This window comes from Eublepharis macularius, chromosome 7 (genome assembly GCF_028583425.1).
Source record: "Eublepharis macularius isolate TG4126 chromosome 7, MPM_Emac_v1.0, whole genome shotgun sequence".
NCBI classification, from domain to species: domain Eukaryota; kingdom Metazoa; phylum Chordata; class Lepidosauria; order Squamata; family Eublepharidae; genus Eublepharis; species Eublepharis macularius.
In genome coordinates this window covers 139,486,166-139,509,423 of record NC_072796.1, presented here as the reverse complement: position 1 = coordinate 139,509,423, position 23,258 = coordinate 139,486,166, and the positions used below count along the sequence as shown (strand labels likewise).

General features: G+C 44.7%; 1 protein-coding gene across 1 annotated transcript in view; it reads right to left on the bottom strand.

The window, feature by feature from the left end:
* The window catches only part of ADGRB1 (adhesion G protein-coupled receptor B1), a 357,612-nt gene that overhangs the window by 257,686 nt on the left and 76,668 nt on the right, over positions 1 to 23,258 (bottom strand). The window contains exon 3 of the mRNA XM_054985938.1: positions 4,992 to 5,150. Coding sequence (XP_054841913.1) covers positions 4,992 to 5,150 — 159 coding nt within the window. The remainder of the gene's footprint in view (positions 1 to 4,991; positions 5,151 to 23,258) is intronic.

Here is a 23,258-nt window from a genome sequence, read left to right as displayed (position 1 = left end):
GGAAGTATAGAGGATAATTTAAGGCTTCTTTTAGCAGGGGTGGATTTTAGGGGGTGGATTTTAGTACTACTTGAGCAGTAGCCAAGTTTCTCTCCCAGTTGGTTAAGGAAAAAACGTATTAAATTTAAAAAATGTTAATACTATACAGATTATATATTAAAAACTTTTAATTCTAATTCTAGTGTGGCACTGCTCAGAGCCAAATAGGTTGCATGAGCAGTATCATTAAAGTAAGAACCTAGGACCTTCTGCAAGTGAATGGACTTAGGGCCAAGCTACACATGACGAATGACACTTGAACGGCAAGTGGATTGAGTGGAGGGCAAGTGAACAGGGAGAAATACACTTGCTGTTCAAGTGTCATTCGTCATGTGTAGCTTGGCCCTTAGACTGGAGTAACTCTGCAAAGGATGGCACTCTCGGAGTGATTCCGCACACGTTGGATAATGCACTTCCAATCCTCTTTATAGATCATTTGGAACAGATTTTTTGGCGCGCGGAACAAAAAATCCACCTCAAACGATCGATAAAGTGCATTGAAAGTGCATTATCCAACGTGTGCAGAATCAGCCAGAGGCAACTGGCAACTCTTCAATGGTGGATCACCAGAAGAGAGATTGGGAACAAAACCACCAATAAAGCCATGCCTGTACACAATTCTTTGATGTATTCCCTACTTCTGAAGCACATTGTATAACTCTGGTTACCGTATCTCAAAACAGAATAGGGGAAAGTGTAGAAAAGGACAAATCGTGGGGTTGGTGCACCCACCCAAGAGGAAAGACAGAAGCACCTAAAGCTTTTTAGTCTAGAAAAAGACCAGTGAAGGGTGATGTAGACTCATATGTGGTGTAGAGGAAATGGAGAGAAACTTCTCCCCTTCTCCCATAATATAAAACTTCAGGGCACCACATGAAATGAGACGGAGATTCGAGATGGACAAAAGGAAGCATTACATTACAGAATGGGCTGTTGCCTTGTAGAACTCACTGCCACGAGAAGTGATGGCGACCCGCTTGGATGGATTTAAGATGGGGTTGGACAGATTTATGCAAATAGGTCCATCGTTGGCCATTAGCCATGGTGGCTGAATGGAATCTTTGGATTCAGAGGTTGAATGCCTCTGTTTGTCAGATGCTAGGAGGAATCAGTGTGTGTGTGTGTGTGGGGGGGTTATTTTCTACAGGCCCTGTATGTGGACTTCCCCATGGTATCTGATTGGCCACTACTGGGAAACAGAATGCTGCATTAGAGGCAGTAGTTCCAGTTCATGGTGGCAAAAGACATTAGAATTACTGACACCAAATTTTACCTGACCAGCAACTTCCATATGGATTTGAAGGTCTCTCCTTATACAAACCCATTTAGGTGGGGGCAACCCAGGACAGGGCCTTCTTGGTCATGGTTCCCAAACTCTGGAACTCGAGATTCATCTGTCTTCTTCTATTACCATTTTCTGCTAGCAGATAAAGCCTTTTTTTGTTCATTTGTTTCATTTGAGGTTCTCTCAGTGATCCCTCCTTCCTGCCCAATGTTTTAAGATAGAGGTGGAAGCTGGTTGCTTTTAATGGTTTTTACAGTGTGATTTTTATTATGGGTGTTTTAATTTGTTAGCCACTCTGGTGGCCTTGATGAGGGCAGAAAGGCAAGGTATAAATTTTGTAAAATAAATAAATTTGCTTACTCCATTCAGTCCAACAATGGCTCTTGGTGATCCCTTCTGTCGATTCTCTCTTTTTCAGGAAGCTTGTTTGGGATCTAGTGAGAGCATCTGCTTCCTCAGGCGTGGCTCCTACCCTATAGAATGGTCTACCAGAAGACCTGTGTGGTGTGTAGGGATGGGCACGAACCGGGGGGGGGGGGGGGATGAACCATGTGGTTCATGGTTTATCAAATTTCACGAACCACGAACTTTCATGAACCTGCCCCCAGTTTGTGAACTGGTTCATTTGGTTCACGAAAATGTCACATCCAGGTCAGAAAATCGCCATTTCTGGGTCAGCAGAAGGCCACTTCCAGGTCAGCAGAAGGTCTACAGGAAGTCCATCCTCTGTTGTCTAGGAAACTGATTGATTGGCACCAGGCTGTCTGCAGTGACGAACCAAAAAACGAACCAAACGAAGCAGCCTAAAGTTCATGGCGGTTCGTCAGAATTGGACCTGACAAACTGTTGGTTCACGAACCACAAACCGACGTAGTTCGTCACAAATTTTGGTTCATATTTTGGTTCGTGCCCATCTCTAGTGGTGTGCCTTCTCTGATAATGTTCTGCAAACTCAGTACGGTGATTTCATTCCAGTGTGCGTTTGCAGGCTGAATTTTGATGGCTATGGCTTTTGCATTTGATTCTCTGGATGCAGTCAATCTTATGACTATTATTATTTTTTTTAACAAAGTTGTATATCTACTTGTGGGCAAACTGATTTGTCCAACTGGGGCTGAGTTTTAGCATGATGTTGTATTCATGCATTTTATTGTGATGTTTTATTGATCAGTGGAAATTGCTCCAAGCCCATTTGCACAGTTTAAAATGGCATAGGCATTTGGCGAGTGGGAGTGGGGGGATATCAAGGGGAAAAGGCAAAGGAATTTTGTGAGATGCAAAGAAGAGTTCCATTCAAATTAGCATTTTCCCCAAAAGGAGCAGATTCCATACACCCTTCACCCTAACATCTGTGCACATTGTGCATCTGTGAGTCGTTTTTCTTCAAGAGCCTAGAAAATGTTGAAATATCTTATAAGCTAACAAATATATAGCAGCACACAGTTTGATGGTTCAAAGACTTCTCTATCCAACACATGAAGCATTCTTCTGAACTGGCAGAAGCATATATACCTAGGAATAAACAGGGAAAGGGGGTGGATTTGGTATCAAATGGTATCAGAAAACTGATCCATTGAAGAGAGAATTGTGTTCCATCATTACTATGAACAGTACATTTGAAAACAAGATTCAGTCAAATGAATAAATAATTCAATCAACAGTTGGTTATAGCTCTCAACTGGGGATGAACTTACGAAACAATGCAAGCAATGTGTGTTAACCTTGCCAGAAGGAAAATGCCTTTCTGCAGTCAGCTGCCCCCTCCCAGTCCCTATTGAGACCAAAAGTGACAATATCAATCTTGCCTGTGAATTCCATCACTGAAGCCTGATCATAGAATCATAGAATTATAGGGTTGGAAGGGACCTCTAGGGTCATCTAGTCCAACCCCCAGTACAATGCAGGAAAGTCACAACTACCCTCCCACACACACACACCCAGTGACCCCTGCTCCATGCTCATAAAATGGCAAAACACTTTCAGGATCCCTAGCCAAACTGGCCTGGGGAAAATTGCTTCCTGAACCCAATGTGGCGATCAGAATTACCCTGAGCATGTAAGAAGGGGCCACAAGAACTAAGCACTGTTGTAACCCTTCCTGCCCTCCCTCTCATGATCTGCCCAGATTCACAGAATCAGCATTGCTGTCAGAGGGCCATCTAGCCTCTGCTTAAAAACTTCCAAAGAAGGAGATCTCACCACCTCCCAAGGGAGCCTGTTCCACTGAGGTACCACTCTAACGGTCAGGAAGTATTTCCTAATGTTTAGGAAAAAAACTCTTTTGATTTAATTTCTATCCATTGATGCTGGAGTTTCCCTTTGAAACTACGCTGCTTAAAGATGACAAGTCCACCACTGTGTATCCAGGAAGGCTGAAAGGCTCCCTGGTAGATTTTTGAGAGTTTCGGTTTTTCTAAGGCTTCCATTTAATATCTGGCATGGAGACTTGGCAACGCAAAGACAAAAGGTGTCCTTCTTAATGAGGTGGGGTCCTCAAAACAGTGAAATAGATTGAACCTCCTAAAAGCCCATCACCCAGGTGCATTTCTGCTGCGTAAGTGAACAGCTGTCATTCCTTCCTATGCAGAAAAGGAATGGATTAACCTTTGGAGAAGGGAGAAAGAATGATCTGGGGTATGTGGAAGGAACTGGAGATGCCTGAATGGTGCTGTGGGTGGAATGGGAGAGAGAACATTTGGAGGGCAAATTGGCCAAGATACTAAGAGGAGAAGAATGAGAGGTAGAGATGCTGGCCTCACCCCCAGCACTCAAGCCCCCTTCCCAGTAATGAAATGTCACAGGTCTTTCTTTTGGCCAGTTGTGCAAATAGGAAAACTTCTACCTGGTCAGAAGTTTTCAGAAAGTTTGATTGGAAAGAACAGTCGATTGTAGGAAGCACTGAGCCTAGCCCAGCCTCTACCCAGTACAGCTTTCAGAATCTGTGCATAACCTTTCATTCATTTGCAAAATCTAGTATTTATGATAGCTTTTTTTCCATTTGAAATTCTCCAAAGCATCTTACAAATGTCACTCAGCAAAATCACAAGAACAATCCCACATTAGTTTCAAGTTGGCCTGTAGCAGAAGAGCAAGATTCAGGTCCAGTGGCACCTGAAAGACCGACGATTTCCAGGATATGAGCTTTCGAGAGTCAAAGCTCCCTTCGTCACTGAAATCTCAAAATCCTGTACCGTGGAAATCGAGTTGGTTTTTAAGGTGCTCCTGGATCCGAATCTTGCTCAATCCCAAATTAAACACTGGCAAACTCTGACTGTTAATAAAGATACAGAACAAATTAAACACTGGCAAACTCTGACTGTTAATAAAGATACAGAACAAAAGGCATAAAAAAGGAAAAAAAGACAGTGGAAAAGACAAGACAAAGCAAGTGCAGACAGAAGCAGCACACGACAAAATCACAATAGAACCATGAAAAGTCCCAGATAGCAAGAAAGGTTTCGGTCGGGACCTAAATTATAATAAATTATAATAAGGTTGCTGCCTTAGAGATTTGTCTGGCAAGGGTATTCTACAGATGGGGTGCCCCTGCAGGAACTTGTAATAAAACCTTCTGGGAAGGAACTCTTTGCAGAGAGGGAACAAGAAAGCTGCAGCCTGGTGGTGCCCTCCAGCGGCATGGCAGGTGGGCTGGAGATCGGCTACTTACGATTGCACGCTTTCCTGTTACAAAGCCTGCCTTCTTCTAAGACACCTTCACAAATGAGGCTGTCATCGGGGAGAGGCTGACAGGTGCGGGTGCGAGTCTGGAGGCCTCCCCCACAGTCTCTCGTGCATTCGCCCCATGCTGACCACGGGTTCCAACCACCTAAGAAAGAGTCGGGAAAAGACAAAGCAAAACATCAGCCGTTGTGCCTCAAAGGAAGGGTTGGAGCAAAGGTTGAAGTTGGTCCCCTGACATAAGCCCTGGAACAGAAATCCCACTTCCAAGGAGTGACCGTCTAAAATGTGTGTGGGGGGTGGAAACAGAGATTGGATTCCACAAACCTCTTCCACTAGCAGAGGTATTCTCTTCTGGTAGAAGAAGCCTTCCCCTGTGGAAATATGCTCTTGTATCCAGGGAAGGTGCTCTTTGTTGGAGATCAGTTCCTCTGTTAGCAGAATAGAGCCTCAGAATCCAACTTCAGCTATCCTGCCCAAAGCAAATCCCTCCTTCCTGATGAAGGTTAGAAATCATGCAGTGACTCAAGAAGAAGAAAAATGTCATCTATGTATCGCTTTGCTCTTTCTCAGGTTGTGATGTATGCTGGGGCTTCTCTCAGCTGGAGCATCACCTTTAGGGAATGCCTTCCTACAGGAAATTTTTCTTCACGGTGTGCTCTTTGGCAGGAGTTGAAAACCTGTGTTTCTTTAAGAAGGCCGAGGATAGGTGTGTGTTTTAAATTGCAAGTGTTAACTGGTGTATGGTTTTTCATAATGGTTTAAAAATATACTGGCCGTTTTCACACATCTTAACAGTTGCGCAAAATTGTGCAGAACTCATGGAACAATGGTGTCTTTGTGGTGCGATTTCTCATCATGACGTCATTTCATGGTGCGATGATGTCAGAAATCGTGCCACGAAACATAGTTGTGATAGGAAATTGTGCCATGAAAACACCGTCATTCCATAAGTTTTGCACGATTTTGCACGATGGTTAAGATGTGTGAAAACAGCCACACAGAGATGTTAGATTTTCTATTAAACAGAGGTATGCAAAACTCATTCCTCAGATGTTTTTACTTTCAATGAGTCCTGAATTTCATTTCAGGTAAAATCCCTCAATGACCGCAGTTCTGATGTGTTTTGCTTAACAACCCAAGAAGTGTACCTGTCACTGGCTGGCACCAGTTGACAGAAATTTTCTCCACTGGGCATTATAAGACCTTGTGTGTTGGGCCAGCCTCATCATTTATAATATAATATAATATAATATAATATAATATAATATAATATAATATAATATAATATAATATAATATAATATAATATAATATAATATAATATAATATAATATAATATAATATAATATAATATAATATAATAAAAACATTCAATTTATATACCACCCTTCAGGAAAACTTAACACCCACTCAAAGCATTTTACAAAGTATGTTATTATTATCCTCACAACAATCACCCTGTGAGGTGGGTGGGGCTGAGAGAGCTCTGAGAGTGCTGTGACTGACCTGAAGTCACCCAGCTGGCTTCAAGCAGAGGAGCGAGGAATCAAACCTGGTTCTCCAGATTAGAGTCCTGACGCTCTTAACCACTACACAAAGCAAGAACTGATCCTGAGCCGCACACAGAGGAGGTCTTGGTCTGAAAATTGGGCATGGGTGATTGCCCTCCAAATGTGGCTCTTTAGGTCAGCAGCAACAGATTGCCCTCCTATTATCCTCATGACAATCACCCTTTGAGGTGTGTGGGGCTGAGAGAGCTCTGAGAGAGCTGTGACTGACCTAAGGTCACCCAGCCGGCTTCAAGTGGAGGAGTGGGGAACCAAACCCAGCTCTGCAGATTAGAGTCCTGCCGCTCTTAACCACTACACCAAACTGGCTCTCATTTATTTATTTAAAACATTTATATGTCACCTTTTCAGACATCTGATCAAGGCAGCTCAAATCAGATGAGATGAAATCATAGAACATAAAATCATGAAAATTAACAACAATTTAAACTAGACATCCAAACCCAGAAGCATAAAGCACATAAAAAATGAGAAATATAACAGCACATAAAAGCCTAGAAACATAACATGTTTGACAGCGTAAGTCTTTCTCATAACAGTCCTCAGATTAGGAGCAGATTGCAGAAACACAATTTAAAAGATCAAGCCCCTAGTTAACTACCTGGGAAAAAGAATCATTTTGGCCCGCCTGCTTAAAGAGAGGAAATAGGGTAGGTGCCAGGCAAATTTGAAGGGGGGAAATTGTTCCACATGCAATCCACACAATGCACAGAAACTCCACCCCTTGAGTGGCGCTCAAGGTCTTGCATCTAAAACTCCCATAGAGGGTGTTGTAGGCACACTCCAAAAATGCACCTGGGAATGAAATGTCTTGTTGACTAAGAGCTAAGCTGCAAGAGATGAATTACACGAGGATGCAAACATGAAGGGAGTCACAATGTTAGCTGGGAAGCTGAGTTTTAGAAGAGATCAGAAGGCTTTGTCAATTTCCCCTCTCTACAGAGCCAGCAAAGATCACTCCTTAGGGGCTTTGCTAATTTCCTCTTTACTTCCCAAAGGCTCTGTCAGTTTCACATGTGTAATTCATCTCTTGTAGTTTAGCTCTGATAGTGTTATGCTTGAAAAGGGCTACATCCTCCAGTGCCCCACCCAATAAGACACTGGAGGCCAGGAGTAAGAAAAGGGTTAGATTTATTTGATTGTTGCAACAGCGGGAGGGAACCAGGCCTTAGAAGCCCCCCAAAATGGTTTACCTCTGGCTCCTCCCTTGAGCAGCAGAGTTTTTATAGCAATTATGACATCACAATATCATTGTACCTAATTACAATATGATTGGTTCATAGTATATGTCGCAGTTAGACATTTCAGAATACGTCACCTTTTATTTATTTATTTATTTATTTATTTATTTATTTATTTATTTATTTATTTATGTCACCTTTTTAGTGCAAAGTCCTCTGATATCACATTTGGGCATGTGTGATACTACAGAATAAGCCATTGTCTAAATATGTGAGTATGTTACCTTTCAAGAATTCCTTTCTGCCTGGATGTATCTGGCAAACACACAACGCCATTATACTGTTATCTTCTGAGACAAAGCTCTGAATTCTTGCTTTCAGTACACAATGGAACTAAACACAGCTTCTCAGAATAATTAAGCAATTGTGAATTGCTTAGAGCAGACACATAAGAAATCACTGCTTGTATTAGGTCTATCAGCGTTCAATTAATGGTTAATTATTATGGTAGAGCTCGGCCGTGGTATCAATAGTGGCTGCAACCACTGATGTACACCTATCACTTCCAGCCAAAAGAATCCTTGTGGTTTGGATAGTTTTTATCATTTGCAAGCACCCATCTTTAGCAACATAGCTGGAAACATCAGCCTTGGAATGAAACCAGGCACTCACAAAATCCATCTTGTTCTAAGATGGAGGCCTTATTTATTTATTTAGAATATGTCTATGCTGCCTCCTCAGAGTCCAGGGTTGCCAATTTCAGGTTGGTAAATTCCTGGAGATTTTGGGGGTGGAGTTGGGTTGCCAGGTCCCTTGCACCTCCTGCCAGGAGGTAGAGAGAGCTGGCACTTACCTCGTGCTGCTCACAAGGACCCAGTAGTGACGTCACTGTGCCAGCCATGTGAGTGCTCCCGTGCTCTGCACAGGGCCAATTTGGCCCCAAACGAAGTATGGGGATGCTCCAGCAGCCAGCACAATGACTTCCGGAAGTGATGTCGCCACGCCGGTTGGGAGTGCATGTGGCACACATTCCCAAGGCGCCTGCTGGTGGCGGGGCATCCTCTGGGAGCTTGTCTCCTCCTACCAATTGCTGGGTGATTGGCAGACAAGGGGGCAAATTCCCAGGAGTTTGTCTGCCACTGGCGGGCACCTAGGAACCCTAGGGTGGAGCCTGGAGAGGGCGTGGTTTGGGGAGGGGAGAGTCCTCAGCAGGGTATAATGCCATTGAGTTCACCCTCCAAAACAGGCATTTTATCCAGGAGAAGTGATGCTGGGAGATCCACTGAAATTCCAGGAGATCTCCAGCTACCACCTGGAGACTGGCAAGCCTATCAGAGTCCAGCTCAAGGAGGCTTACAGTTAAAATAATACAACAATATAAACCAACAAACCCTTAAAAACAAGTAATTGAGCTTTGACTCAAAAGGTGGTTTGGGCCTGGTGCCTAGAAAACAGGAAAGGAGACATCAGATGAACTTCAAGGGGGAAAGTGTTCCAAAGGCAAGGTGCCACCACAGAAAGTACCCAGTCTGTAGTTGCCACCCACCTCACCTCTGAATGTAGGGGCACAGAGAGAAGGGCTTGCGAGGTGGATCTTAACTGGCATGCTGGTAGTATGGGAGGAAGTGATCCTGTCCTGTCCTGTCCTGGATCCAGAGGAGTTAGCCGTGTTAGTCTGTAGTTGCAAAATAGTAAAGCATCCAGTAGCACCTTTAAGACCAACGTACTTTATTGTAGCATAAGCTTTCGAGAGCCACAGCTCTCTTCATCAGATGCATGTCCTGTCCTGGGCCATTTCCACACGGCTTACCTTGTTCCAGAAAACAGCAAAATCTCGCACGAAATCGCATGAGAAGCAGCTGTTATCATGCAAAATCGCACAAGAAGACGCTGTTATCACATAAGAAGATGCAATAACAGCATCTTCTCATGAGATTTTGCACGAGATTTCGCTGTTTTCCGGAACAAGGTAAGCCATGTGGAAACGGCCCTGGTAAGACCTTTCTAGGGATGGGTAGTGAATAGAATGTTGGACTAGGATTGGAAAGACATAAAGGTCTCTAGAGGACCTTGAGCAAGCCATTCTCTCTCATCATATAGCCCACCTCACAATGTTGTCATGATACAATAGAGAAAGGAAGAACTGCACAAGCTGCCCTGAGATTCCTGGAGGAAGGACAGGGTAAAAAAAATGGGATGGATAGATATACAGGAAGGTTCCTGGCCATGTTTCTTCTCAGAAGCCTTCTCCTCAGGCACCTAATTTCTTGTTTCCCTTAGACTATGGAGCTTGTTTTTACTTCCTCGTGGTGGTGAGTTTGCCATCTCCTAAACTCGAGGCTCTGATACTGCCCCCCCAAGACCACAACATGGAGTAACTCACTGGGTCATGGAGAAGACACATTTGTCACTATGGGGGACTGGTAGTGTGAGAATGTAGAAGAGGTTGCACCAGAAATGCAGTGGTGATCTCACAAGTAAGTCAAGGCCACAAACTCTTCTGAGAACAAGAACGAAGACAAGAAGATTCAAACTGGCCAGCCGCATGCCCCCTCCTCTTTAAAGCTGAGGTAAACAGGATATGTTATGAGAAGATGTTCTAGTTCTAAGATATCCTCAGGTACTGTGGCTGGAGGAGTTTAAAAGATGGTCATCTTCCATCCCATGGTCTAAATCTTCAAAGACATATAACGGAGGAACAACACACAATACAATCAGAGGTGCTCGAATATCTGCCAATTCGCTCATCACAATGAACCAGGAACTGATTGTACATCAACCCACATATGTGTGCTTGGCAGGTGGCTTCACCATATTCCTTCCTAGCAGTGTAGTACAACACAATTGGTTTTTCATGCATTTGCATTCTCACACAACCTGAATGAGTACTATTCCTCCACCCGTTTGCTATGCCAATGCTGTATTTCATGGGAAATTGTTTGACTAGACAGTAGAGATGGGCATGAACCAGAAAAAAATTGAACCGTGCAGTTCATGGTTCATTGCATTACACGAAACATGAACTTTCATGAACCTGCCCCGGTTCGCGAACCAGTTTGTTTGGTTCAGAAAATGTCACAGCCTGGTCAGCAAATTATCACTTCTGGGTCAGCAGAAGGCCACTTCCAGGTCAGCAGAATGTCACATCCGGGCCAGCAGAACGCCACTTCCGGGTCAGCAGAAGGTCTGCAGGAAGTCCATCCCCTGTTGCCTAGGAAACTGATTGATCGGCACCAGGCTGTCTGCAGTGATGAACCAAAAAATGAACCAAACAAACCAGCCTAAAGTTCGTGGTGGTTCATCAGAGATGGGCTCTGACAAACCGCCGGTTCGCGAAACATGAATCGGCCCAGTTCGTGCCGAATTTTGGGTTGTAATTTATTTATTTATTTATTTATTTATTTATTTATTTATTTATTTATTTATTTATTTATTTATTTATTATATGAGATTTTTAGTCCAACCTCCCCACCAGGTGGGCTCAGGGCCCATCTCTACTAGACAATTAAAGCAGTCCCAAATCATACAAATTATTCTCTGTGCCGTTTTGTTTTTTTTTTAAATCACCTTTTGAGGCTTGCCTAAGTAATCCTTATCAGTAATCCTTATTAATGGCTGCTGAACTGTTTGGATTGGCAGTGTTTTCACAGACAAACGATCCTGGGGGGAAAGCAACAACAACGAAAACTGGCAGACATTTGAGTTACTGGATGCTGAATCAAACAGACTGGGTGATTGACTCGCCTCTGATCTTTACAGTCAAACAAGTAAGGTCAACCGTCAAACAATGTGAAATTCTCAGCATCCCCAAAGAACAAGGCTGAATACTGTAGCTATACAGACAGAATCGATAGAAATGAACAGCATCCCGGGATTGTTGCTCCTCAAGCCTCCTATGCTTTGGGATGTTAGATCAGGTGGCGCCAACGAAATTCTTGGTTTTCTTTGGTTCTGTCCCCCGACTCCCCTGCCCAACAGTCCCTACCCAGGGGAGCAGAAAGAGACTGCTGGTAGATAGAAACAACATCTCTAGTCTTGAACTAGATGGCTGAACGGTTCCCATCCACCCTGCCTTGCTCACATATGACCCTCCCTCAACATTTACCTCTTCAGTATTCATCTGTCTGATGGTTTCTTTCCAATGTGCTTTTAGCTAAACTTTCTCTTTTACCTGGTATGAAACTTTCCCTAAGGATCATCAGGTTTGCGAGCCCCTCTTAGGGCCAAGCTACACATGACGAATGACACTTGAACGGCAAGTGTATTTCTCCCTGTTCACTTGCCCTCCACTCAATCCACTTGCTGTTCAAGTGTCATTCGTCATGTGTAGCTTGGCCCTTAGAATGTAGGGGAATGCCTCTGAATGGGGATTCAGCACCAGTCTCTTTTTTCTTGCAGCTGGAGTTGGAACACTTCTTTGACTTAATACAAAAAACTCCCCACTCTATTCCTTTTTAAAATTAAACCCAAAGTCTATCCATATGATCCCCCTGTAGATCGGCTGTCCAACTCACAAAAGGCTTCAGTAGCCAATCACCTCCCAGAGTTGCACGGTACTTCCTAGATGTACCTAGCTATCCACATGACAGCATCCCAACCTGTTACACTACATATATTTATTTTTGCAGAATGACAAATAAGGTGAAAATGGGGTGGTGGTGGGGTAACCTGCAGTGGACGCCAGGGTTCCCGCGAACATGAGTTCCTGCACTACGGCACAGGAATTGTCACAACTCAGCGCAGAGCTGAGAAGCCCCAGCGCACAGAATGCGCTGGAGGAGGAGCCGCGGCTCTGTGGGAAGAGCTGCGGCAGGCGCTGGTGTAGCCTTTTCCTCACTCTGCTCTGGAGGAGGCACCGCAGCAGCCGCCCGCACGGCCTTTCTCCAGCCCCTCACCAGGCTGGCGGGGGGAGAGCTGAAGCAGGAGCCCAGGCAGCCTGTCCCCCGGGCTCTGGAGGAGGCACCGCAGCAGGTGCCCGCGTAGCCTTTCCCTAGCCCCTTGCCAGGCTCAGGGGAAAGAGCCATGGCAGGCACCCACACGGCCTTTCCCTGGCCCCTCGCTGGGCTCTGGAAGAGGAGCCATGGCAGGCGCTCACGCGTGGCCTTTCCCCAGCCCCTCGCCAGGCTTGAGGGAAAGAGCTGCAGCAGGCGCCCATGCAGCCTTTCCCCAGCCCCTCGCCAGGCTCGGGGGGGGGAAGAGCCGTGGCAGGCGCCCATGCGGCCTTTCCCTGGCCCCTCGCTGGGCTCTGGAAGAGGATCTGCGGCAGGCGCCTGCACAGCCTTTCCCCTGCCCATCGCAGGGCTCTGTGGGAAGAGCTGTGGCAGGCGCCAGTGTGGCCCTTACCCAGCCCCTCGCTGGGCTCTGGAGGAGGCACCGCAGCAGCCGCCCGCATGGCCTTTCACTGCCCCCCCCACCAGGCTTGGGGGAATGAGCCGCAGCAGGCACCCTCACGGCTTTTCCCCCCTCACCAGGCTCAGGGGAAAGAGCCGTGGCAGGCACCCGCGCAGCCTTTCCCTGGCCCCTCGCTGGGCTCTGGAAGAGGAGCCACAGCAAGCACCTGCGTGGCCTTTCCCCAGCCCCTTGTTGGGCTCTAGGGGAAGAGCTAAGGCAGGCACCCACGTGGCCTTTCCCAGGCCCCTCATTGGGCTCTGGAGGAGGCACTGCGGCAGGCGCCCACACGGCCTTTCCCCAGCCCCTCAGAGGAAAGAGCTGCGGCAGGCATCTGCACGGCCTCACCCAGGCCCGTTGCCGGGTGTGGAAGAGGAGCCACGGTGGGCATCCCCAATTCCTTTCACCAGCCCGCCAAGCATCCTCTCTGGCCCAGTGCTGTAGGAAAAGGTGGCAGCAGCAGCGGCAGGCACCCGTGCTATTTCTCACCAGCCCACCGAGCAGCCTCTCTGGCCCAGCGCGGGTGCTGGAGGAGGAGGAGGAGGAGATGGTGGTGGTGTTTCACACTCCTAGGGTTGCCAGCTCCAGGTAGGGAAATACTCTTTTTGTGTGTGTGTAAATTCATGACTAAGGAAATCTATTTTACATGCACACAAAAAATTGACTTCCCAGTCACAAAGACTTGCATGGAAAGGAAAATTCATGACAGAGCTAGGGTCTGAGTCTGGGAATTTTACAGGGGCTGGTAAGACAGGCTGTCCTCTAGTTAAATTACTCCATGGGGAGTGAGGAGCTGCGGCCTCAGTTTTACCAGTATTTTTGTACATCAATGGCATTCTGCTTATATCTTCAGGGGAGAATAGATCATTGCAATACAGTGTAATAAAACAGAATGGCAAGCAAGGAGAAGGCAGGACTTCAGTGCTGACTTTACGCTTTATGACTTAATTTCATTTCAAAGATTCCATGACCAGAACTCACAAAGAGAAAAGGAAAGAGTTTCAAAGCCATGAAGCCTCCAGGGTGACTAAAGGCCAGTTCTAGGCTGTTCCAATGAGCAGCTCTCAGCTGGAAGCTAAATAGGTGCTCCCTCTGCAACTTCAGCCAGCTTCCTTCTTCTTTCTGCAGACCTGGCCACAGAAGAGACAGGAAATGCCAATCGACAGAGCAGAGGTAGAGGGAGAAATGACTGCACATCACATTCTGTTTAGGATTTGCTAGTGGGCAAAGAGGAACCCTTGCTGAAGCTCATCTGCCTGATGTTGCCCAATATGCAAAGAAAACTCTGGCAATACACTGATGCCTGTGGAAAGAAATGGTGTCTGATCTATAGATCAATGATCTATTTGCAGGCATGCTTCACAACACCTTTTTATATAAAACATAGAAGGGAATAGCCAGAGAGTGAGTGCATTGCGGGGCTGGATGATGCACAATTCTTCTTCTCTGTAGATCCAGAGGAGTTAGACGTGTTAGTCTGTAGCTGCAAAATAGTAAAGAGTCCAGTAGCATCTTTAAGACTAACCAACTTTATTGAGGCATAAGCTTTTGAGAACCACATGCCTAAGTGGGTGTCATCAACATATTGATGGCACCCAATACCAATGCCTCAGACAACCTAAATCAAAAGTCTTTTAATCAAAGGGATTCTGGTTTTCGAAAAGGCGCACTCACAACTTGCAAGTTGCTGCTCACAAATTGGATTTCTGGCTCACAACACTGCACCGCTTAGAGGGAACATTGGTGGACGCTAGGTTTCAATTCTGACATTTGATTTGTAAGTCAATCCAGGGATTTGGACACAAGATCCAAAATAGTTTTTAATTGCTTCCCAAAGCTGCATATCCTGTCTTGCTGCTCATACCGAGTAGAGTATTTGATTTAGAAGGAATCTGAAGGCAGGTATTATTTTTCCTTCTTGAAGGTCACTTTTTCTGCCTGATCAGTGACTTCTCTAATGGCATACACAAGTAGGATGTTTTGTCTCTTCCATTTCCCGACAAAAGATGGATTGTGCTTCTAGGCCATCAACGTCTATTGACATAATGGCATCCCCTTAATGTCTCACTCGGCCCGATCAATAGCATATCCGTAACCAGACACATTTAACTGGGTAAAGGCTAATAAACTCTTCGTTTCATGCTATTAAAAGTGCTTTCTTTCCTCCTCTTCTTATGGGGAGATGGTGGAGAGGTGGAAGGTTGTCTGTGTCCCACACAACCGTTTTGATAGGTAAATGAGTGATGCGTCTGAACCCCCTTTGTGACTGGCAGTTAAGTGAAATGCTTAATTGCTGCAATGCATTAAAAGGCAATTTCATACCGCAGCGTTAAGCAAGATGCATTTCTGCCATCGAAGGCGACTGCCAATCAGAAAAGAGTCCTTCTGCTTAATGCTAGGTTATTTAAACAAGCCTTTGTTTTACGGTGCAATCCATTACGCTTTCATTAAAAACCATAAAAAGAGGCTGGGCTGGGCTTTCGTGCTTGCTCTAGTTAATTAATAGAGCTTCCAGAGACATTGGTCAGAGACACAAAGTTAACATTAAAAGTCACAGACACACATCCACACAGTAAAAATGATCTAGAGCCAAGCCAATTTTTTGTATGCTGTGGATTCCAAATATGTTTTATAAAGGACTACGGCTGATTCCGCACACAGTGGATAATGCACTTTCAATGCACTTTAGCTGTCGTTTGGAAGTGGATTTTTGGTTTCACACTCGAAAAATTCAGTTCCAAATGATCTCTAAAGAGGATTGGAAGAGCATTATCCAACGTGTGCAGAATCAGCCACTATTTTGCTGAACAGCAAAGGGAATTGCACAAAAGTTGAAAATCCTTCTCTGCTTTTTGCCTAATCAAAGTTGTGGGGTGGGGGTGGGGGTTCACAGCCAGTTTTTATGTTTCAAGATGATTTCAAGGCTCGATGGCCATCTGACAGCAATGCTGATTCTGTGAACCTGGGCAGATCATGAGGGGCAGGGCAAGAAGGCCTCCATCAGTGCTTATTTCTTGTGGCCCCTTCTTACATGTCCAGGGTAAGGCTGATCACCACCTTGGGGTCAGGTAGCAATTTTCCCCAAGCGAGTTTGGCTGGGAATCCTGATGGTGTTTTGCCATCTTGTGGGCATGGAGCAGGGGGCACTGGGGGTGTGGGGGAGATAGTTGTGAATTTCCTGCATTGTGCACTTGGAGGTCCCTTCCAACCCTCTGAGTCTACAGTTTATGATTTGCATTCCATAAGCTTATCCAACAAAGCTCAGGAAAGCTCTTTGAGCTCTCTGAGTTATAACTAAAGCAATAAGATCCTAATCCAGACCAACCCAATTTTTGGGATATAAGCTTTTGTGAGTCAAATCTCCCTTTGTCAGATACTAGTAGGAAACTGTCAATAAACCTTCCCCGGTCATAGTTCCTTGGACCCTTAAAACTCACCTCTGGGGGCTTATGTACACCTCCATATCATGTCTAAATATGGTAGCCAAACTCCAGGTGAGGCCTGGAGATATCCCAGATTTACAATTGAACTCCAGACTACAGAGCTCTGAAATTTCAGCTGGTCTTCCCTGCTCACTCACAGCATTTCACCTAGTATTGCCACTTACCCGATAATGGTTATGCTTCCCAGAGCAGCAGGAGGAAAATAGTAACACCAGGGGAAGTAACACCAGGAAGTCACTTCCTGTTTCAGACAACATGCTGCTCTATGAATTTCAAAAATCTCTATTTCCAATGGAAATCCCTGGAGTGTTATGAGGTCACTTCCTGTTTCAAAACAGGAAGTGACTTCCAAGACATCTCTACTTGCCAGTTTGATGTAGTGGTTAAGAGTGCAGGACTCTAATCTGGAGAGCCGGGTTTGATTCTCCACTCCTCCTCTTGAAGCCAGCTGGGTGACCTTGGGTCAGTCACAGCTTCTAGGAGCTCTCTCAGCCCCCCTCCACCTCACAGGGTGTTTGTTGTTGTGGGGCTAATAATGGCATACTTTGTAAACTGCTCTGAGTCAGTGTTAAGTTGTCCGGAAGGGCGGTATATAAATCGAATGTTGTTGTTGCTGCTGTTGTTGCTGTTATTACTTCCCCAATACTGAAGGGGATTGCCAGGTGAGCACTTGTAGCTCTAGTTTCAGCTCTGCTGTACTACCAGCCACATATATACCGAAATGTCTCTGCTTCTCACAGACACAAAGTCCCATCTGCAAATTTATTTTAGCATAAAGTATTGTTATGATCCTATTTTCTCGGCTTGCATCAGTCTGCCAAGAGCTCCTGAAGCCATTGTGTGCTGGTTAAAACATCATGTTTCTCCTCATTGGTTATGACAAGCATCACATTACAAGCACAGCAGCTTAAATTGACCCTGAATTCTTTTCCATTTCTGCCTCTACCACTCTTTTCCATTTCATCCTCTACCACTCATGCCTCGCAACAATTTTGGCACAGTCCGTCTTGGCAGAGATGCTGGAATTAAAAATCTCTTGAGGACAACGTAACTCAATGGCTAACCAGGTATACTTGTATCTGGATGAATACCTATGGAGATCTTGACCATATGAAGAGATGTATGGAGTAGAGATGGGCACGAACTGAAATATGAACCAAAATTAAGCATGAACCAGGCCGGTTTGTGGTTTGCGAACCGCGGTTCATCAGATCCCATTTCTGACGAACCACCATGAACTTTTAGGCTGGTTCATTTGGCTCATTTTTTGGCTCATCACTGCAGACAGCCTAGTGCCAATCAATCAGTTTCCTAGGCAACTGGGGATGGACTTCCTGCAGAACTTCTTCTGGCCTGGAAATGACCTTCTGCTGACCCGGAGGTGATGATTTTCTGACCCAGCTATGACGTATTCATGCACCAAATGAACCGGTTCGCAAACCAGGGGCAGGATTGTCAAAGTTCGTGGTTCATGGTTCGTGAAATTTGACGAACCATGAACCACATGGTTCGGGGGTGGTGGTTTCAGTTCATGCCCATCTCTAGTATGGAGCTACCATCTACAAAAAAGGACCATTAACCTAAGAGAACCACTGAAGAATAGAAACCAGAAAATCCAAGACTTGTAAGACCATCTAGTCCAACCCCCTCCTCAATACAGGAAATCTAATGCTAAAGCATTCACCTTGAAGATCACCAGTGAGGGAGACGTCAGCGTCCAGCTAACTGGTTCCATTGTCAAACATCTTAACACTAGGAATTTTCACCTAATCTTCAACCAAAATCTACCCCCCTATGATTTAAACCTGTTAGATCTGGCATTGACCTTTGGAGCAGAAGGAATAAGTAGCTGCCCTCTTCTGTGGAACAGCCTTTCAGGTATTTGAGAATTTATCCATGCCCCTTTTTGGTTTCTCCAGGTTAAACATAACCAGTTTCTTCAACTTTTCCTTACAGGGCTTGTTTTCTAGACCCTCGATCATTTCCATTGCCTTCCTTTGAATCTCTTCCACTACATCTTTCTTCCATTCCTGGCAATGGCCAGGACTAGAGAAAGGACTTCAGATAAAAAGCAGGCTGAAAAGCAACCTCACAATTGCTTCAAGGGCCAGATCCTCCCCAGACATTGAAAACATACTCCTTCTACACTATTTCCATGCCTTTAGCTGCCCTTTTTCATTCATTTCCCCCATCCAGTTAACCATTTAGCCCACTCGCCACTCCGCCACTTGCTGACCTCACCTGACTGCTATGTTATCTTCCTGTTGAGTGGACTTTCAGAAATGGGGCATAGCAGCTGCTTTGCATGCAGAACTGCTGGGGTTCCGTCTCCAGGACCTGCAAGTGTACGGATCTCAATACAGCAGTTGCTGGGAGATGCCATTCTCTGCCTGAGACACTGGAGAACCACAACTGGTCAGAGAAATCAGTTCTGCGCTGCAAAGACCTTACAGTTTGACACAGCAGCAGGAAGGAGAATGGAAGGGAAACGGCTGCCAGTTTGAAACTTCTAGGTTGAGCCATTCTTCTTATAGTCTGTGCATAGCCAGGGGTGTATAACAAAGAGCCTAAGGGCACCTGGCCAGGGACGCATTAAGACACCACAGGTTGTATGTTGTATGGTGAATGGCAAGAGACTAAAGGGCTTTGGCCAGGAGAGCATGATGCGTGATGAAGGGGTGCATGATGCGTGATGAAGGGGTACATGATGCATGATGCTTGATGAAGGGCAAGAGCCAGAGGGCTCCTGGCCAGGGAAGCATGATGTACTAGGAAGGGGGGGCATCATGCAGGATGAAGGCCAAGTACCAAAAGGCCCAGGCCAGGATGCATGAGGTATGAAGAAGGGGTACATTATGTATGTATGTATGTATGTATGTATGTATGTGTGTATGTATGTATGTATGCATGTATGTGTGTGTGTGTGTGTGTGTGTGTGTGTGTGTGTGTGTGTATGTAGTCCGCCTTTCTCACTGAGGGCAAAGCTACACATGACAAATGACACTTGAACAGCAAGTGGATTGAGTGGAGGGCAAGTGAACAGGGAGAAATACACTTGCTGTTCAAGTGTCATTCGTCATGTATAGCTTGGCCCTCAGACTCAAGGCGGATTACATAGTGTGAGATTAGTACAGTCAGTAGCAAGGACAAGGGCAGGCATTTCCATGCAGTGTCAAGGACATTTCCATAAACAATGTCATAGGACAGATGAATATAAGTTTACAGAGACAGAGCATTAGCAAGGATCCAATACAGGGTTGAAGGATTGCTGAAACAGAACATAATCCATTCTAGGATTGACATTAGACAACATGGAGCACAAGCCGCATATACGAGTACATATTCAAAGCAACAGGTAATATGTAAAGCAACATAACGGCGGAGCCCATGGTTCCCAACTCATTGGTGAAACATCCAAGACCCCTTCCCTACAATACTGCCCTCCTATGTGAGTAAAAAAGCCTTTTTGAATAATATGTGATGTAGGGCAAGTGCATGAGTGTTCCTGGCCCTTGCCTTTCAGATTGTTCATCATAGACTATGTGGTATGGAGAGTGCCCTCAGGTCAGAGTTGACTTATGGTGACTCCTGGTGTTGTTTTCAAGGCAAGAGACTAACAGAGGTGGTTTGCCATGGCCTGCCTCTGCAGCCCTGGTCTTCGTTGCAGGTCTCCCATCCAATTACTGACCAAGGCCGACCCTGCTTAGCTTCTGAGATCTGATGAGATCGGGCTCTCTTAGGCTATCCAGGTCAGGGCATAAATGAAATCCTGCCCTCAAGTCATAGTTGACTTATGGCAATCCCTGGTGGGGTTTTTTGGAATTTTTTAATTAAAACTGTACAACCCACAAAAATACAGTAATGTGTGATCAAAATAAAAAATTACACTCAAAATCATTAGAGATCATTAAAATATTATGCGGATTCTATAAGAAATTATACACTTCACAAAGCCCAGAGCCATAGAGGATTTCTCAATTTTGGCATACTCTAAATAATGTGAAACAGTTAGATAATAAACATCGTACACTATTAGACAGCAAAATTTCACACCAGGAAATTTTACAACCCATTAAAAATATGAAAAATAATAAAGCTCCTGGACCGGATGGTCTCCCATCTGAATTCTACAAAAAATATGCTACACTTCTATTAAACACCCTCAGAGAGACTTGCAACTCGATAATGGAAACAGGTCAAATCCCTCCTTCATGGACTAGAGCTACAATCGTAGAGCGGAACTACAAGTGACAAAAGGCACAGGTTGGACACTTGTCAGCTTCCCTCAAGTTTTTTTTTTTTAATATATATATATTTTATTTCAATTATTAACAAAACTGTTTACAATATGAAATACAACATGGGTAAATTGTTAAAAACTACATAACAGAGAAGGGTAAAACATGGAAAGACAAATTCAAGTTGAATGATCTGATATATTTTGGATTATAGATTCAGGATTGTTTGGTATATTTTATTGGGAGGATATAGATTTTCTTTAGAAATGTATTCAAAAAAAGGGAACCATTTTTCCATAAAATTTGTTGTTTGGGGGGAATTTTCAGCTTGATAGATTCCATCATTGATTTTTTCAAATAAAAAATGGTCCCATATTTTAGAATACCAACTGGTAATTGTTGGTACAGTATGTGATTTCCATTTTAAAGCAATTAAATTTTTTGCTGCCATTAAGAAGACATTGATGAGGTCTCGTCGAATTGGTGGGATCTCTATATCGTCCCATTGATTCAGAAATATCAGCTCAGGTTTCTTTGGTATTTTGTAGCCAGTTAACAAAGCTTCCCTCAAGTTTTGATGGGAAATGGAGGCAGCTTGGCGGAATGTTGGACAAGTGACAGTTGGAAAGTCCGTTGGACAGCAGTCGGAGAGCCAAGCTGCAAGACCAGGACGCCTACATTTCCCATCAAAACTTGAGGGAAGCTGACAAGTGTCCAACCTGTGCCTTTTGTCACTTGTAGTTCCACTCGTAGTTATACCAAAACAAGGTAAAGATGCAATGATGCCAGATTCGTACAGGCCTATTTCATTATTAAATCATGACTACAATTTTTTTTACAATACTGACAAAAAGACTAAACACCTTCATCTCCCAGTATGTTAATATAGATCAATCTGGCTTCATCCCAGGCCGAGACATAACGGATAATATCTTTAAAACTTTGAACTTAATATCCCACTGTAATACAATGAAACTGTGGGCCAAGCTACACATGACGAATGACACTTGAACGGCAAGTGGATCGAGTGGAGAGCAAGTGGAGGGAAAGTGAACAGGGAGGGATACACTTGCTGTTCAAGTGTCATTCATCACTTGTAGCTTGGCCCTAACAGAGGTGGTTTGCCGTTGCCTGGCTCTGCAACCCTGGTCTTCATTTAAGTTCTCCCATCCAATTACTAACCAAGGCCAGCCCTGCTTAGCTTCTGAGATCTGATGAGGTCATGCTCACCTGGGCTATCCAAATCAGAGCTTCTATACTGTGTTTCATGGAATTTTATTGCAATGTTTTATGCAAGTCACTTTGAATCCCCATCGAAGAGAAAAGCAGGATAAAGATATGCTGAATTTAATTTAGAATTCAGTTTATGGCAGTTTTATATCCGCCCCCACCCACCGCAAAAGAAGCAAAGGATCTCAAGTTCATCAAATCTAGTCTGACATCGATAACCGTGCCAATTTCTTCAGACATCACCTGCTTCACGCAAAGATGGTTGGTGCAGAACCAAGCACACATTTCAGTGGGTCTTGAGCAGAAAAACTGATCTATGGATTGTTCAGTTGGACAATTGGATTTTCAGCCCGTGGCTTCTTTTCACAGGGGCAGCATAACTCACTAAATTGTCCCTCGATGCTTCCTATTCCCCCCTCCCCTTCATCTATCAGGGGGTCTTACACAGCCCACAGCCTATATTAACATTTCCCATGCCTGGCTGGCTTTCAATTGCGTAAAGTCAATCCTTTCCTTTTTCCGTTTTAAATAATTGCTCGGTTCCTTTAACTCAGAGTCTAGGTGGCTCTTTTGCAGATGAAAGGCAGCCAATCTATTAACACAGGCATGCTGCACTTGAAATAATGAACTCCTTGGGAGATGGGAGATCAGAAATCTCAGGATTTCCCCCCTCTTCAGCTTGTTTTTTTGTGTGATTGTGATGATGTGGGGCCCTTGGCTCCATGCGCTGCACCTTAGAACAAAGCAACAGAAAGAAATTTCCAAGTATCAGAGGAAGGGAGATGTAATACGGTTTAACTGGTCGATGCAAATCCAAAGGACTTTCAAGGTTATTGCTCCAAGACGATACTCTCACAAGGGCGTTGGCAAGAAGGTTATTAAGTGATCGCTTGCAAAGTCTCCGTTTTGGCTTAGATTAGAGAGAATCATTTCCCAAATGACCCCTTCCCCTTATAATACTACCTCCACTAGAGGCACCTCTTGCTGGGAGTGTTTATGAATGTGGCATCCAGAGAAACTCAAAGGTATCCATTGCAGCAGGCAAGAATCGGAGCAACACACATCTGCACATCTTTCTTGTATCCTGCTCCCATCCATCCGAGGTGCCGCTTCTTTATGGTAAAAAATGAACAGCGATCGGCAGGCTGTGTGTGGTGCACACACACAAGCTCGCATTCACACACTAGACATGCATCGATTGGTATA